General features: G+C 40.3%; 1 protein-coding gene across 1 annotated transcript in view; it reads left to right on the top strand.

Moving 5' to 3' along the window:
- Positions 1-16,494, top strand: part of UBE2Q2 (ubiquitin conjugating enzyme E2 Q2) — a 50,390-nt gene extending 33,896 nt beyond the window's left edge. Inside the window, exons 6-13 of the mRNA XM_069866920.1 lie at positions 1,270-1,354; positions 6,314-6,374; positions 8,964-9,054; positions 9,369-9,427; positions 10,945-10,993; positions 11,904-11,999; positions 13,019-13,085; positions 14,874-16,494. Coding sequence (XP_069723021.1) covers positions 1,270-1,354; positions 6,314-6,374; positions 8,964-9,054; positions 9,369-9,427; positions 10,945-10,993; positions 11,904-11,999; positions 13,019-13,085; positions 14,874-14,905 — 540 coding nt within the window. The 3' untranslated portion in view covers positions 14,906-16,494. The remainder of the gene's footprint in view (positions 1-1,269; positions 1,355-6,313; positions 6,375-8,963; positions 9,055-9,368; positions 9,428-10,944; positions 10,994-11,903; positions 12,000-13,018; positions 13,086-14,873) is intronic.
- The last annotated feature ends 20 nt before the right edge of the window (positions 16,495-16,514 follow it).

Below are 16,514 nucleotides of genomic sequence, written 5' to 3' on the forward strand. Positions count from 1 at the left end.
ATTGAGTTGGAGAGAGGTGATCGAGGTACTTTTGGAGATAGTGTTATTCTAAACGAGAATTTTGATTTTGTAAGAGGAAAATGTTTTGTCCTCACGTTTTTTTTTGCCACAGTTCTCTGAGCTTCAGTTGATACTGAGGTCACAGACTGTCTGCTTAGGGAATGTGTGCAGGATAGATCCAGCATAGCAATTGTTGATATAAGTTACTTGCTAACCAATGTGTTCTTTAGTTTGTCAATAACTGGTGGTTTTAGAGCCAGTTATATTTTATATGCTTGACACTTAAAGATGTCTTTCACCCCCCTTTTTGCTTTAACACTGAATCTCAGGCTGAAATCTCAGGTTCGGAAATTGTATGTTAATTTTATGTCACTTTGAGATGCTGAGTAATACAGAACCAAGCTCTAAAAGACAGAAGATGTTTCTGCCCTGGTTGCATATCACGACACAATCACAACAACGACACAATCACAACAACAACGACACAATCACAACAACAACGACACAATCACAACAACAACGACACAATCACAACAACAACGACACAATCACAACAACAACGACACAATCACAACAACAACGACACAATCACAACAACAACGACACAATCACAACAACAACGACACAATCACAACAACACACATCGTTTTTTAAGATTTACTTAGGCTTATCTTCCTCTGTGTGTGACTTTTTTTTACTCTATTGCAACTAATAGTGTGGCTTTTGTTCTGCATTTTCAAAGTACATTGATGATCTTACTTCATCCAGAAGCTGGTGTGCTGTAGTGGGTGGTACCCAACTCCTGTACCTTTTTCATCACTAAATAAAAATATCCTGCCGAGAAAACAGAAAAACCTTATCTGCAGAAGCTTGTTCTTAGGATTAGTCTTACTCTCCCTTCCAGTGCGTAAAAGCAGAAGGTAGAAGGAAATACTTCCCTGTTAGTAATGTATTGTTGATCCATCTTGGAAGTCAGAATGCCAAAGAGATTAAACTCCTTTACAGAATAATATGTCTGTCATTGTACTTTGATTAAAAGTTTATATCACCTATACCATGTATGAGTATATATTAATATGCTGCTTGAGAGGGAGGGTCTTGAGTCCTTTTTTTCTCACTAGAATATGTAACTTTTCAAGAACATAATCCTAATACAGAAATTAATATATGCTTAGTACCTTATAGTTAGACTAACTTTGTCACGGAGATAAAGCTGCTTGATGTAAGTATTGCTTTTCACTTATTTGGGGTCTTTTTTGTTTGTTTCAGGGTGCAGTCTCTGGGTCAGTCCAGGCTTCAGATCGACTTATGAAAGAACTCAGGGATATATATAGATCACAGAGTTATAAAACAGGTAAAATGCTTCAAATTTCTGTCTTAAAAGAGTCTTAAAAGAGTCTTAAAAGAGAAGAAAGTCACTTTAAAAGAATTCTTCTGGAAGATATATCTCACTAATTCTGTGCTTTGTTGTTATATATATATATTTTTTTATTTTTTTTTGTGTTGTGATGTGTATATATGTGTGCATCTATGTATCTATGTATTTTTATTTTTTTATACATACCTTATGGGTGATCTCATTATATAAAATAGTGTATTTTTGGAGAAAAGGAAGTCCAGATAATTAACAGGACTGGTGTAACTATGGAATGTTGTTAAGGTGGATGACTACGAAGAAGAACTCAAGATTACTCCTGTGGGACTTCCTGACTTTTCAGAACTGTCTGAAACTCAGCTCTCCAAGTATACAGGGCAAAAGCTCTGACCACTGCCAGTGGGTAGCACTGCTCACAGAGTGTGCATGCTGTAGAGGGATTTATGTTCAACAGCACAAGATTTGCTGCTATACACGATTTAACCTTATTTACAATGCTGTTATTTTTATTATTTTGTAATGATGTTAACCTGATTCTGAGCTCCAAGTATTCCTTGGAATAAGGATAGAAATGGCAAGCTTGAATGTTAAATTTGTTGGACTAACAAGCACTGACTAGCTTTAGGAAGATGGTTGGCTGTTCTTTTCGCTCCATGTAAGGGCTACACCTGGACTAGATCAGCCAAGTAGTTGGCATATTGAGTTGTCTGAGTGTTGCCATGCAAAAAGTAGAAATTACACAAGATGCCAAGGCAGCTGTCTACTCAGCTGACCTACTGGAATACAGCATCATCACTGCAGCCAGACAGGAGAACGTGGTACGCGCCAGTGTGCAAACAGGAGGGATGCCTGACTAGGCAGTCCATCTAAACTTTTCTTTCTTCGACTTTTCTGAACTTCTCCCCTGGTTTATTTTTAGGTTGCTTAAATCTCACTTGCTGGCTATAGCATTTTAATTCATGTGTAGAAGGAAAGAATTGGAGACAACAGACTGTTTTGATTTGCTGTACCTTTTAGGTAAATATTTTTATGTGCTCAGGTACTGTGGACAGTGGTAAAATGTCTGAAGTATAAATTTATTTAGGGAACCTGGTGTTGATGTAATGTAACCTACTTCTTCTAGCCTTTATTGCAACTGAGTTGCTTGCTAATGTGCTGTAATCACCATCTATCTGGTAAAGAATGGATTAGTGGGTCTAAGGAAGAGCCTAGAAATAGATCTATGTTAAGTCATGAGGGATGCTTTACTGCCTATGCATGATCTTCAGGGTCTGTTATTGTGGTTAGAACGAAGACTGAAAAAAACCCCATATTTACTTGACTATATAGACTGCACGGGACTTAATCACATAGTGATACTGCTGAGAGCACAACCAGGAGCCCCTGAAGTTGTAGTTTGAGGTGATGAATTGGGTCGATTAATAATGCCATTTCCTGGCTTGAGATTAATAACAACCCTTAACTAGTTACAAAAGGCTGAACTCCTAATGTAGGAAAGCATGCTCTGTATGGTGAGGAAAAGTAAATCTGGCTAAACTGTGAAGAAAGTTGAGATACTGAAAGGTGAGTATGGTAACTTACTAGCTTATGCGTCAAGAGTGTGTAAAAAGACTACAACTGGGTGCCTTGCCTCGATCTCTAGAACTTGTAAATGAAGTAAAGTGTCAACTGAAGGTTAACACTTTAAAACTGATGGCAGTCCTGCTTTGAAACACCGTCCTACTGATAAATATATTAAATTTTCCCAGTAAATGATACTGTTAATTATAAAACGTAGCTAGATTTGTTCCTTATGGATTCATTCAGTCTTAGGCCTTGAGTGAATTGAAATGCTGGTTCCTCTCCTTTGCACGAAACTGCTGCTTTTATAGCCTACTTCTCTTTTGTTGTTAGATAACTGTTACCATGTGAGCAGGGGCATGGTAGATAATTGACTTTTTTTTAATGGGGTCTTTGTTCTGAGTACTTTCTCCATGGTCCATTTCTTCCTCTTAATTTAATTTCTTACTGTTAACACACAAAGAAAACCATTGTGAAACGTAAAGGTTCTGGTGACTGTTGCAAGGTAATTTAATACTGTTTTCATTTTTTGTAATATAAGCCAGAAAATCTAAGGCTGCTTTTTAGTTGCATAAGGATCACTTTAATTAGTGTATGGGAGGTTGCATGTTTTCAAGATTGTTGATAGGACAACACTGGGACTTCTGAAATGAGGAATACTTAAAGTAATAGTCAGTAAACTTTTTCTTTACTGCTAAACTGTTTTATTAAAAAGTAGCCTTAAAAACCCTGCCAGGACTTCAACTATGGGTCATTTTTCAAGGTACTATCCATTTTAGAACTGAAACTCCTTTAGTGATTGGAATACTACTGTTGGAGTTCAAGTAAATGATGACTACAAGGTTGCTGTCAACAGGAAAGTTGCTTATCTACATGGAAAATCTAGGTGAAGAACTGCCCTTAAAACCAAACAGCCATTTTTTATGAGTTAATAGAAGCAAAAAACACTCCAGCGAATTAAGTTATTCTGCTTTTAATTAAAGCAAGTGACATTAACCTGTTTTGATGATAGGAGTCAAGTCCTCCAAACGAAGATGATCTCATTTCCAAATACAAAGTTGGAGATTTGGTTAGTTCACATGGAAGAATTCACAAAGGTCTTAACATAATTTGAGGGAGGGGGAGAGAGGGGGAAAAACAAAGAGCTTGGGGAGATGAAATGAAATCTTTTTTGTTCGTGTCTTTAGTGGTTGGGTTGCTCATGTGTAGTGACTTCAACTCAATGCTTTCATCCAATGACTGTGTGGGATTTACTCCTAGTAGTAGTAAAGTTTCTCTAGGTAAGACATTGTCTCTGTTTTGGAAGGAGTTGTTTTGCTTCCTACCTTTTCATCTCTTAACTTTTTGCTTACTTCTGTGTGCTTGCTTTTACCTCATCACCCTATGGGTGGCCTTTTAGAGGAACAAACAAAAAAAAAAACCCTCACCTATTTAAGTGAGGGGAACCTACCTTCGTTCCCTTCCTGACATTAAGGACCTCTCAGAATCTGATACTTATGAGAAGTTCTTTCTGACAGTAACTTTTTATCTCTTCCTGCCTAAATTAAGAACAAAGCATACAAGGTCATTCCAAATAACACCTGTTGACTGTTGAAAAACAAAGAAAATGCCCCTCAACTTTGCGTAGTATTGTTAAGAAGCTTCTGTATCAAGGCAGTGAACCACCCTGCTGCTGTTCATGAGAACTTAGAAGTAATATTCAGCTCAAAATCTATGTGCTTGTGAGGTTAAGTAGCTTGCTGTTCTGTTAAGATGCATTCTTGTCAGTCCTGAACTGTGCACATCTCTGAAGAGCCCTCTTACAACTTCTGTTTTAGCTATAGTACAGCTCTTAAGACTGGCAGAAGTTACTCCTCTGGGGAAGCCAGCAGGACTTCTAGAGTGAGGGAAGAAATGCAGGAATAGGGCTACAGCCTTAGTGAACAGACAAGCTGATGGAAGTTCTTGTCATCTTTCATTATTTGGGATATTATCAGAATCCGTACTGTAGCTTGTTCTGTTGTCTGTAAGAAGTATTTCATACGCGTATTTTTTATGCTAGGGGCCAAAGCCATAATACTGAGAGGTTGCTTCTTCCAGTCCTCACTCCCTTTTGGATGTACGTGGAAGAAAATGTTCTGGATACAGTAGTGGAATAGATTAATCATTAATGGAAGTTGGCAATGAGCAGAGTTCTGAATGTCAACTCTTGTTGTTACCTCAGAGCAGTACAAGTTGAAATTCTTTTTGTGATTTCCACTTATACTACGAGCAACTCAGAAAATAGTGTCCTTGGATCTTCTGGGAAATTGAAAAAAAAATGTTAACAGCTCCTTCTGTTCATCCATGAACAGAAATGTGTGGTGTCTCTGAACTAGCTGCTGATTAAAAAGGACAGCAAGTTAAGTTTTCAGACCAACTTCATTGTCCTAGACTCGGAAAACTTTGAAATCCTGATGTTACCTGCAGTACTCAGTTCTTTGTGGCACTGCAGTAAAGAGAAACGGCTGTGGTGGATTTTTCCTTGTTTGCTGAGTTTTGGAATGTTTTAGAAATAAAGGTATTGGGAAAGCTTGAAACATCGTCTCTGCTTCAAGTACTAATGATTAAAAGTACCAACTGCAAAATAATGTATTCTAGAATAGTATAAGCTCAGAAATGAATACTGTAATTCCTTGGAAAGGATGAGGTGTCTGCACTCTATTGGTTGTAAAGGCTTCAGAAATCCTAGTCAGATCCCGATTTGCATGTGTCTTCCAAACAGTTACATCAGCAACAGAAAAGCTGTTAAGTATTAGCCCAGGTAATGGGTTCAGTCATAGTGGTTTAGTGTATATGCATAGTCTGTGGGGGAAGAGATCAGGCTTATGAACATCGCTGATATAATTTTCTAAATCTTGTCTGATGGCTCAAGATATATTGCTTTTTCCTGGGATGCTTGTGAACTTCTGCAGAGAGGAAGCTTTGTGGATTTCTTCTCCCTGCGTTGTCCAGTGTCCTCTCCTGGTTTGCCAGTGCTGCTGAGAACTGATGAAGAGTAACGCTGCATACTCACCCGGCGTTGAGTCTTTTAGAAGTGTGGTGGTCAAGTACCATGTGTAAAACGTACAAGTACCAAGCAAGCTGGAGGTGCAGCTGTGGGAAGTTCAGAGAGGAACTGGGGGGTGGGAAATGGTTCAGTGTCAGAAAAACATGTTGATTCATGCAGGTTTTTTATTTTGTAGACATGAAAACATTTTTTAACTTGTTGCTCGGAAGTGCTTCTGCTGTTGGAGGAAGGATGTGCCTCAGTGTCTTATCTACTGACAGTGTTTGTACTTAAAAGCAAAGAATGGGTTTGTTGAATTTTACCTTGTTAAACTTCTAGTGCATAATTAATTCTATCTAATATTTCTACAGGGATATATTCAGTGGAACTGGTAAATGACAGCTTGTATGAATGGCACGTTAAGCTTCTAAAGTAAGTTACTGAAGTTTTCTTCATGTTCTGAAGAATCTGTTTTATTATTGCTGTAGAAATTCTTACTTTGATAAACAAGAATCTCTAGCCGAGCATATAGAATAGTGTGTAGTGTCTGCAATTCTGCTTTACAGAAATACATACAGAAATTGAACTGTAGTAATTGAGCTGGCAAAAATACTAACTCTCTTTGCAGAGCCAACATGGTGCGTGTTACTGTAGCTTTTGTTACTGTTCCATTCTCCTTCCAAAGCTACTCCAAAATACGAAACCTTAAATAATGAAATTGTCTGGAGTTTTTGTCTGGATGGCTTTCATTTGGTTTGTTTTGGTTTTAATTTCAAGAAAATGCATTCATTCTAGATGATGTTCTGTGTGGTTTCATTTAAGACGTAAGAAGGAACAGAGCTCCCTTAGGGTCATTAGTTCTTTATTTTTACAGCTGAGCAGGTATAACATAATTACGACACTTGTCTTCTGTTATGTATTGCTTTTCACTAGATGATAACTCATCTTGTATCCATAATTGAATAATTTTATTTCTAAGGGTGTTATATCTAAACTATTCTTGGTAGAGGGATCGTCTGCCATCATCCTACAAGATAACCTGTAAGAAGGAAAGCCTATCCAGACTAGGCTGGGGGGCTGCAAAAGCTGGCAATGGATGGAAGAACTTCCATTGGTTCAGATATGTCATGGTGAATAAGTGCAAGGACATCACCTGTTTCAGCACCATACCTGACCTGCCTGTAGGAATTGTTGCCTTGTCCTAGTGGCAAGGATTGTCCGACTACCTCACCAGTTGCTGAAAGGAAGTTTGGTTTCCTCCATAGTGCAGTCATGGACATGTGAGTGTTTGGAAGCTGAAAATGGCAGGAATGATGTGCGTCAAAAATAAGTGCCAGACAGGAGACCTTGTCTATGGAGTGCTTCTATGACAGAGTGCTCAAACCATTGTGCAGTGACTGTTTCCAAGTGCTGTGAACAGGTCTGATATTCTTCTCTCAAGAAAGAGAAAATGAAGTGCATGCAGCAAATGGCTTTCAGAATAACTAAGAGAAGATAAGAAGTACTGTGTTTGTTTATCCCAGTAAAAAAGTGTCTCAAAACAAATGAACTGCGCGCAGACTAGTTGAGGGGATAAATGTCAGAGAAAAGTGCCCGTTTGCTTAAGGGATGCTGTTGTTGCAGGAATGGGTACCTCTGAACTGAGCTAGCACAAGCCACAGCTGGAAATTACAGAATCATAGAATCACCAGGTTGGAAGAGACCCACTGGATCATCAAGTCCAACCATTCCTATCAAACACTAAACCATGTCTCTCAGCACCTCATCCACCTGTCTCTTAAACACCTCTAGGGAAGGTGACTCAACCACCTCCCTGGGCAGCCTCTGCCAGTGCCCAATGACCCTTTCTGTGAAAAATTTCTTCCTAATGTTCAGCCTAAACCTCCCCTGGTGGAGCTTGAGGCCATTCCCTCTCATCCTGTCCCCTGTCACTTGGGAGAAGAGCCCAGCTCCCTCCTCTCCCCAACCTCCTTTCAGGTAGTTGTAGAGAGCAATGAGGTCTCCCCTCAGCCTCCTCTTCTCCAGGCCAAACACCCCCAGCTCTCTCAGCCGTTCCTCATAAGGCCTGTTCTCCAGCCCCCTCACCAGCTTTGTTGCTCTTCTCTGGACTCGCTGCAGAGCCTCAACATCCTTCTTGTGGTGAGGGGCCCAGAACTGAACACAGGATTCGAGGAGCGGTCTCACCAGTGCCGAGTACAGAGGGAGAATAACCTCCCTGGACCGGCTGGCCGTGCCATTTCTGATACAAGCCAAGATGTTGAGTTTGTAAGCGCTGGGAGATTTTCTTCAGAAACAGCTTCCAGTTGGTAGGATGGGGGCAAACTACCCAAGGAATTCTGAAATGAGATCTAATAAGCTTGTGGTTTCATCTGTAGCAGAGGGTTGGATTCAGTAGCCCATCATTTTGTTTAATGCCTGCATTTGGCTTGCCGCAGGCATTTTTTGGCTGGTAGGTTTTAAAAGCTGCTGGGGTGCCAGAGTCAGGTGGGATTAAACCAGTAGCTGGAGTTCATGTCTAAGCTGCACACCCACCAGCATTTTGCAACAAACGATTGTTGAAATTCTGCTGAGCAGAAGCTGCTGGCTTTAGTACTTCTGCTGATGCAGGTGACTTTTAACTGCCGATACAGAACTGTGATCACATTCCATAAAGGATTCACTGTGTACTGAAAATCAGATCAACACTATCTTCCTGTTCAATAATTTTTTTCCCTTCTTGGGAGACACATTTCTGGTGGACTGAAGAGAATTAAGGTTGCTGTTTTCAAATAAACAGTTTATTTTTGTGCTAACTATGTTCAGTAACACTTGATAGAATAGGGAATGTAGTGCGTTGCAGCAGACTTTCCTGCTGATCTCATGGCAAAGTGTTTACTTAGAAAACTTGCTGCCTTTACAACAGTTAACTTCGAATTACAGTTTATAAACAACAAATACATAGAGAAGTTTTATAATAGTAATTACTGTTTACAGGTAGTGAAAATAACTTTATTCAGTATCTCCTTGCTGCTTCTTTTGTAGGGTTGATCCTGATAGCCCACTGCATAGCGATCTTCAGGTCTTAAAAGAAAAAGAAGGTGTAGAATACATTTTACTCAACTTCTCTTTTAAGGTATGCGTCTATGGGAAGAAATGCTGGGGTTAAATTTGTAGCCTACTGTAGAAAGAGACTGAAATGACCCTCAGCTGTTACTTGGGTAAAGATAGAGCTGTAGCATTGGAAAAAAACAAACATTGCAACTTCAGTGGCTCTAAAGCTTCCCCAAAATCACTTTTTAGCCATACTGTGGAAAAGCGATTTTTACAGAACTGAAGAATGTTGCTGCTTTCAGTCTGATTTGCCAAATAAGGCTATTGAAGTACTTCTCGGTTAGGAGAAGAGTGTCATGGTATATTTTTTAACCTGTTTTTTCTTATGCTTTTCAGGATAACTTCCCTTTCGATCCTCCCTTTGTGCGAGTGGTATCTCCTGTGCTCACAGGAGGGTAGGTTGGAGTTACCTTACAGAAATTTTAACTTTGTGGTAAAAAGCATTTCAGCTTGAGATTGGCTGGTCGGTTTTGTAGGGAACGTTTTGAAACTAATGTATAGACTTCAAGAACTGCTGTAGACTGTGAGATGGATGAAGAGCTCTAAGTGTGATATGGAGACTCACTTCTCAAGCTGTATGAGCTAAGAGCAGGCAGACAGCCGGGTGCAATTCCTCTTTGCCTTGCTTAGTTCACGTCTACTTTGAAAGACTATGCCTGCCATTAAGCTTAAGAACTGGCCTCTCTGTAGATGGTGAACATCACTGTTACTTCTCCTTTTGTTCAGAATGATAAGATGTTTGGAGTTGGTGCTTTGGAGAGGTCTTGATCCTTGTGTTGCCTTAAACCTGCTGTGGAGTCTCAGCTGACTCTTGCTGGTAACGCTGCCATAAAGTTTTTGTCAAAAGCTCCTGAAACGCTAATCCAAAACTCCTAAACTTAACTATTGGAGCATAATGTCAATTATCTAAAACATGTTTGAAGTGCTGTCTGTGGCACAGAAATTTGTATATATCCATGGAGAGATACTAAATTCACCTCTGAGGCTTTTGTGTGTCTCCTACTGACAGGAAATTATACCTGTAAGTATGAAAATGCAATCTGTGACAGCTGGTGCTGATTCTGATTTGATTTTATTTGCTGTGTGTCTTTTTTCGTATTCAATAAATGGTTAGTGCAGTTAAATAGGTTCATGACGGTTTGTTGCCTCTGAAAAAGTAAACAAGCAGTGCTGGACTCCAGGAAACTCATTTGGATTCTGGTTTTGTTGTACTTTGACTTCTCTGTAGAATGAAAGGAAGAACAGCCCAGAAGGTTTGGGTTTCAGTGATCGTTTCCCTGTGAATGTCATACAGATCTGCATTGTTTGAACATCTTGACCACAGGGGATGTGGCGTTTTTGGAGTGGTAAATTCTACTCCCTTAGGTGAGGTTTTGTGATGACCAGGTGTGCTGGCTAGCAGCACAATGCAAGATGAAGTGTTACTGAAATAGTATACTAAGTGGTTTATAGGAAAAGAGCGAGTTAAAATCTGCATTATCTCGTTTGTCTACATCTGATTTATGAGTGCACCTACGTTGTTTGGAATTGTGTTAAATTTCTTTCCAGAAGTGAATTTGTTTGGATTTTTTACAACTATGTGTCAGTACTACATATATGTAGTGTAAGCATAAAAGACAACCTTCCTTGGGTTATAGTTGGGTAAGCAGTTGTGCAGACTAGCTCGGTCACTGGTTTAAGTGCAAAGGAATTTTGTATTTTTGGTCTTACAATGTTTATCTTCTTTGTTTGAGTATAACAAGGCTAATGAGTTACAATATATTACTGGTTAAAGGGCATTTCAGCTTTATGTGAACAAAAACGTAAACCAAGAAAGCTCTTGCAGGCCAAAGAGCTCTGAACAGTTTCATCTTTTTACCAACCCAATATCAAATATATTTTCAAATATATTTTCTTTCACGTTTGTTTCTAGGTATGTCCTAGGTGGAGGTGCATTATGCATGGAACTTCTTACTAAACAGGTGAGCACAGACTCTGTTATCAGTGTAATAACAAAGCATGCTTTGAAATAATGAAAATAGGTTTAATTTTTTTCCCCTGAGTTGAAGAATCCTTGTGGAGAATAAATTACACACTCCAAAGGGAACATGGTGGAATAAACCTCAGTTCCATGACATTTGCCTTGCTTGATCTTGTGTGAGATCTTTTCTACCTTGGCTGGCTTATGAGAGGGCTGAGGAGGAGGCAAGGGGTGAGAACACGTCAACTTTGAATTCTCAGAATTTCTGGGAGGAAACCAGTGTAAGGAGTGCGTTCTGAGGACCGAGATTCCAGAAGCCTCTGCTACTGCATGAAGTCAGCTGTGGAGAAGTGAGGAATGCAGAAGATTCTAAGCATAGACAACTCTTTTGTGTAGACAGTGTGATTGGTTTCCTCTTTAAAATAAGTAGATGAATGAAGTAATGATTTGCAGGCTCTGGCAGAAACTTTTGTGAACCCTGAGAGGTAAAGCAGTGCCAGAGAGAAGTGGTAATTTTCATGGGAACAGAATTGTCATAGCTCACTCAATAGCTTCATTAGATCACAGTCTTTTCTGCTTTTACAACAAGAAACTATAATTTCAGCTGTGATGTTGCTGAAAATGTGTAAATGGTGTAATAACAGAGCTGCTCTTGTTGCTCTCTTGCCGTATGTTGGAAATATGTGGGTTTTGTCCTTTTATTTTTCCTACAAGTTCTTAGTTTTAATACTGTGTCTCACTTCCCAGATTTTTCTCTGGAAAATAAAAACTGTTAACTGAAAACAAGTAGTTAAAACTAAAACTGGAGCGCAGAAAAAAAATACCCCAAGGCACACATTCCAAAATAGACTTGCAAGGTGAGCACAAGAAGCAAGTACATGTTCTATAGAAATATTTCCTTCCTCCTTCAGGGCTGGAGCAGTGCCTATTCAATAGAGTCAGTCATCATGCAGATCAATGCCACTTTAGTCAAAGGAAAAGCCAGAGTACAGTTTGGAGCCAATAAGGTAAATGCCTTGTGTATATCAATTACCCAGATTACTGTTAACCTTCCATTTCTTTGTTGGCTTGCATAGAAGATGCTTAATGACAGAAGTGTCACAGCAAATATGTTTGCATTTTGATTTATTTTGATGTCTGGTGCGTGCATGAGTATTTTATTGGCAGTTAGCTATGAATTTATATGATGAATATATGAGGAGGATAAAACCTTGGGATGGGCAGATTGTGTAAGGAGTTGTTCTTGCACTATCCCTATATTGGCAAGTGGGGGAGGGAGCATTCGGAACCAGGAATCAGGAAATTCCAGCTCTGAGAGGGCTGTAGATGACACCCTGACTGTCAGAATCGCATACAGTGTGAGGGTAGCATAATCTCTTTTTGCCAGATTAGATACCTGCAAAGTCTCATGAAAGGGTGAAAAGTAATTCCTTGCACTATTCAGCATTAGTCACAGTTATAATTCAGTTCAAGCATGCAAGAGGATAATGGACCATAACTTAAGACTCTGAAGTACTAAATGCTATTTTGAAAGGATGTTTAAATGTTTAAGTCAATGCAGTCGTCACTCGGATGTCAGTTTTCAAGTGCTGATTCAAGGACAGTGAACTAGGTAAGATGTACAAGTTGATGATCACAGTTCTGCCTAACCCAGGAACTGATCAGCTGAGCAAGGTGGGGTTGTGGGGATTGCCTGGAGCCTGCCCTGCCAGTTGCACACCCTTCTGTTGTAGGAATGGTTGGACTCGATGATCCGGTGGGTCTCTTCCAACCTGGTTATTCTATGATTCTGCCTTCCCCCAGGTTCTGAACGTTTTAGTAGAGGGGCCTTTCCAGCAGCGTGGAGGAGAGATGGGAAAATAAGGGTATTCGTCTTGAAAATCCTTTACTTTAAAGCCAGGAATGTTGTAACGTGGTGCACCATTTATATTTGTAGACCCCCTGTAGAGTTTCTTTGTAAAATTGTTTTTAAGTTTTATGTGCCTAGATGCAGGGTTTTTATGTTAGTTTTTTTTTCTACTTCCAGAATCAATATAATCTAGCAAGAGCACAGCAGTCCTATAAGTCACTAGTACAAATACATGAGAAAAACGGTATGTATGTTCCTGCAACTTTGTTCTGATCTGCACAGTAACCTGGGAATTGGTATTGGGCCAGAGTAAAGCTAGAAAACCCAAATTCTTAGGTTCACTTGGGAAGCCCATAAATGGGGTTTCCTTTTTCTCGTCTTGTGCTATTAAGACAACAGTGCTTTAAGTAACTCAACTAACTTCATTGCAACTTTTCCAGCTTGCACGAATGTTCCCTGTGTTCCTACTGTCTTTTGAAAAGTAGTTCAGTTTCAGCCAGTTGAACTAGTAGCTCTCTTGCGTGACTGTAGCTTCTAAAGTGTCTTATTTGTTAGCAAAGCACCTGCTGGAAGTTTGCCTGAGAGGTTTTGTTGCAATGTATGAAGACCTCAGTTATATTAATCCTTAAGGAAGAGAGAAAGTGAGAAGACAGGCCAGAGACTAAAAAACACAAAAAGTCCAAGTGTGTTGGCTTGGAAATTGTGCAATAGAAATGGAAGATACATTTTAGCTTTTTACTCTGTTTAAAGCCAGTTAATACGTCTCAGCTGCATAAACCAATTATTCATGTGCTTCAGGTATAATTGCATTCACTATGCCAGGATGGGAAGACAACAAATGACCTGAAGCTTTAAAAGGTTTAAGTGGCTTATATGTTATGTAAAAGCAGTTAACATAGTTGGTACCCTGGTCTCATGATGAGGGAGTCAGTCCCAGTCACACTTCACTTCCATGGAGTTCTCTGATCCAGGTTGGATGCAGTCTCTTGGGAATTCATGTTGCTGCGAACATGGGAGTGTATTTCAGCATGACTGTAGCGAGCACCTCTCTGCCTCTAAAGTTGAACATAACTCCTTCTCTGCTGCTGGGAGGAAGGTCAAAGATAACTACTGAAATGCTTTCCAATTTAATGATATTTTGATCTTGCCATTAACAGAATCTTTTGCTTTTTTAGTTTGCCACAAAAGCCAGCGTGGCTGTCTGTTTACTTCTAGCTATATGCTAGCCTTGGCTACAGTGATACTGCTGCATCAGGAGCTGTGCACAAAGCGTTCACAGCATTTATTGCTGCTGCAAAAGGTTTCTCTAACTTATAGCTGCTACTAGTTCTCTGGGACAACATATGTAGACCCTGTGCTCGCTGTACAAGAACTTAGAGGATTTTTGGCAGTAGTGCCTGGGAGAATTAAGGTTGGAGATCTGGAGGTGGCTAGGGAAAACTTGGTTGGGTATGATTCAAATGTTAAACATACCAAATCCTATCAGGAGGCAAGTTACTCAACTGACGCTTCTGAGCCCATTCCTATAGCAAGATTTGCAGAAGCAGGATAAACCAATCAGATGGTTGTGCATGCCTCGCCCATCAGTACATGAGATGGGATTTATATCCAAGTATCCCAGTGGAGCCATGTTTGCATGTCTGTACGTTAAGTTGCTCAAAAACTTGGAGGGTTTACCTCTATTCCACTTGAGTTCGTTACAGCCATGTTCCTCCTTCAGCAGCTTCCTCTGATGTCCTGCTTGTCCAGCTCAGGACAGCTGCTGCCGCAAAAAAAACCCAAACTTGGAAGGATTTAATTTTCATGCCCCAGTGTTGGATCTGATCCTACAACATGCCACGTGCTTTACCTCCCATTGTGGGCCACTAGCATTCAGGGCGCTGGGTCTCACAGAGCTGGCATGCTCTATGGGGGAAGGAAGGAGCCAGATGAGGCTTCCATCTCCCCGAAATTCAGAGTAAGATGGTAAGATGGTCAGATGGTCCTGGCGTGGGTAGTGTCGGTAACTAACACGTTTCTCTCTTCTCCGCAGGCTGGTACACTCCTCCGAAAGAAGATGGCTAATGCTGAGGACTGTTGTATACCTGGACCAATGTCAACAAAACAAGCTCTTTTTTATGTTTTCCAACACACAGACTCAAGCTATGAGTGCCCCTATAACAGCCGTACTGAAGACTTTAGCTATTAGATAAGTTAGTGGATAATCTGTCAACTGACACGTAAAGTATAAGTTACAGCCTTACCATTCCGCTCTTCTTAGGCACCTGGACTGAGCAGTTTGGGCCTTTGCCGTATTTCTTCTTATGGATTAAGCGTGTTTGGGCCACGCCCTCCCTTCTCCCTTTTTTTATTTGAAAGCGTGTGCTCCCTGCAGCAGGCTACCAAGTTACTAAAGAGTGTTGGATAGGAGAGAAACGTTCACACACTTTTGTGTATTTCTTACCTTTTGCAAAATGCAGACTGCGGAGACTTGCGTTGTATCATTTCATTTAAAGCCAAGAAGTTTAATACGTTGTTTAATACTGTTTTAGGAAATGTCAGGTCTTGCAAATCACAGTAGTTTTTCTGGTCTAAAATGACAGCGTTTGTAGTATTTCCAAATTAATGATATAGGAAAAACACATGTATGTTAAGTCATTAAACATTATTCATGGCTGTATGAGAATATGAACTGTTTCTTGGAAAAGATGCTCTCTGTTTAGACTATGTTCATGTTCTGTTCTGATTTGGTTTTGTTTTCTTTTTTTTTTTTTCTTTGGTTTGTTTTTTTTAAAGCAGAGCAAGGCTGTGCCAATAGAACTTTAACTAGTCACTTCCACTGGGGCATCAGAACTTGCTGGGCTGTTCCTGCTACCTGCTGGCTCCACGTCCTTAACAAGAAGAGCCGCAGTATGAAGCTTGAAGTTATTTAAAATACTAAAAAAACAAAACAACAACAAACCTTTTTAGGTGTTCCATTTTATTAACGGGTTGTTGCAATCATTTCTAAACTAATGAACTTGTAAAGTGATTGGCACAAATCGAGATGAAAGTCCTTGAATGAAAAATTTTTATATAAAAGCTACAATAAAGTACAAGAACTCCTCATCCGATTCAGAGGTTTGAGAAGCGTTGCCATAGTCACGACAGCGGCTTTCTTACGGAGAGACTACCGCAAACTGTGCGTTCTTTCCTAGGGGATGGACCCGGCTCTGTGTGATTCCACCGTACTTCATTGCCTTACCTGGAGCGATTCTGTTTGGGTTGGAGCTCTGGTCCTTGGGCCTCGCGGCCCCCAGGCTGAGCCGAGGGCGAAGCGCAGATTAAGCACTTTTTTTAGAGGCGCAGAAGCATGGTTTCATTATGTTGGTTTTTTTTTTTTTCTTTTTTTGAGTTGACTATCAACTTTGTGCTCTTTTCTCTATCAGGCACCCACGGGTCCTTGTGCATTTTGCTTCTAGATCCCGTTTTTAGCTGGAAAGAACCGACGGGAGGTTTGGTGCCGCTTCCAGAACCGCCTGGTGTCCGGCGAGCGCCTCCCCCCTTCCCGTGGCAGCGAGCAGCCCCGCGGGCTTCGCTTCGGGCTCCGTCTCCTCACGGCGGAGTCATTGGCAATTGTACAGTGATTTGTAAACTTGCATCAAGTTTATGAATAAAAAGATCCGAAAAGCCAAGCCCTCCCGGGGCCGTTTCC

The sequence above is a fragment of the Phaenicophaeus curvirostris genome, chromosome 12 (genome assembly GCF_032191515.1).
Source record: "Phaenicophaeus curvirostris isolate KB17595 chromosome 12, BPBGC_Pcur_1.0, whole genome shotgun sequence".
Taxonomy (NCBI): Eukaryota; Metazoa; Chordata; class Aves; order Cuculiformes; family Cuculidae; genus Phaenicophaeus; species Phaenicophaeus curvirostris.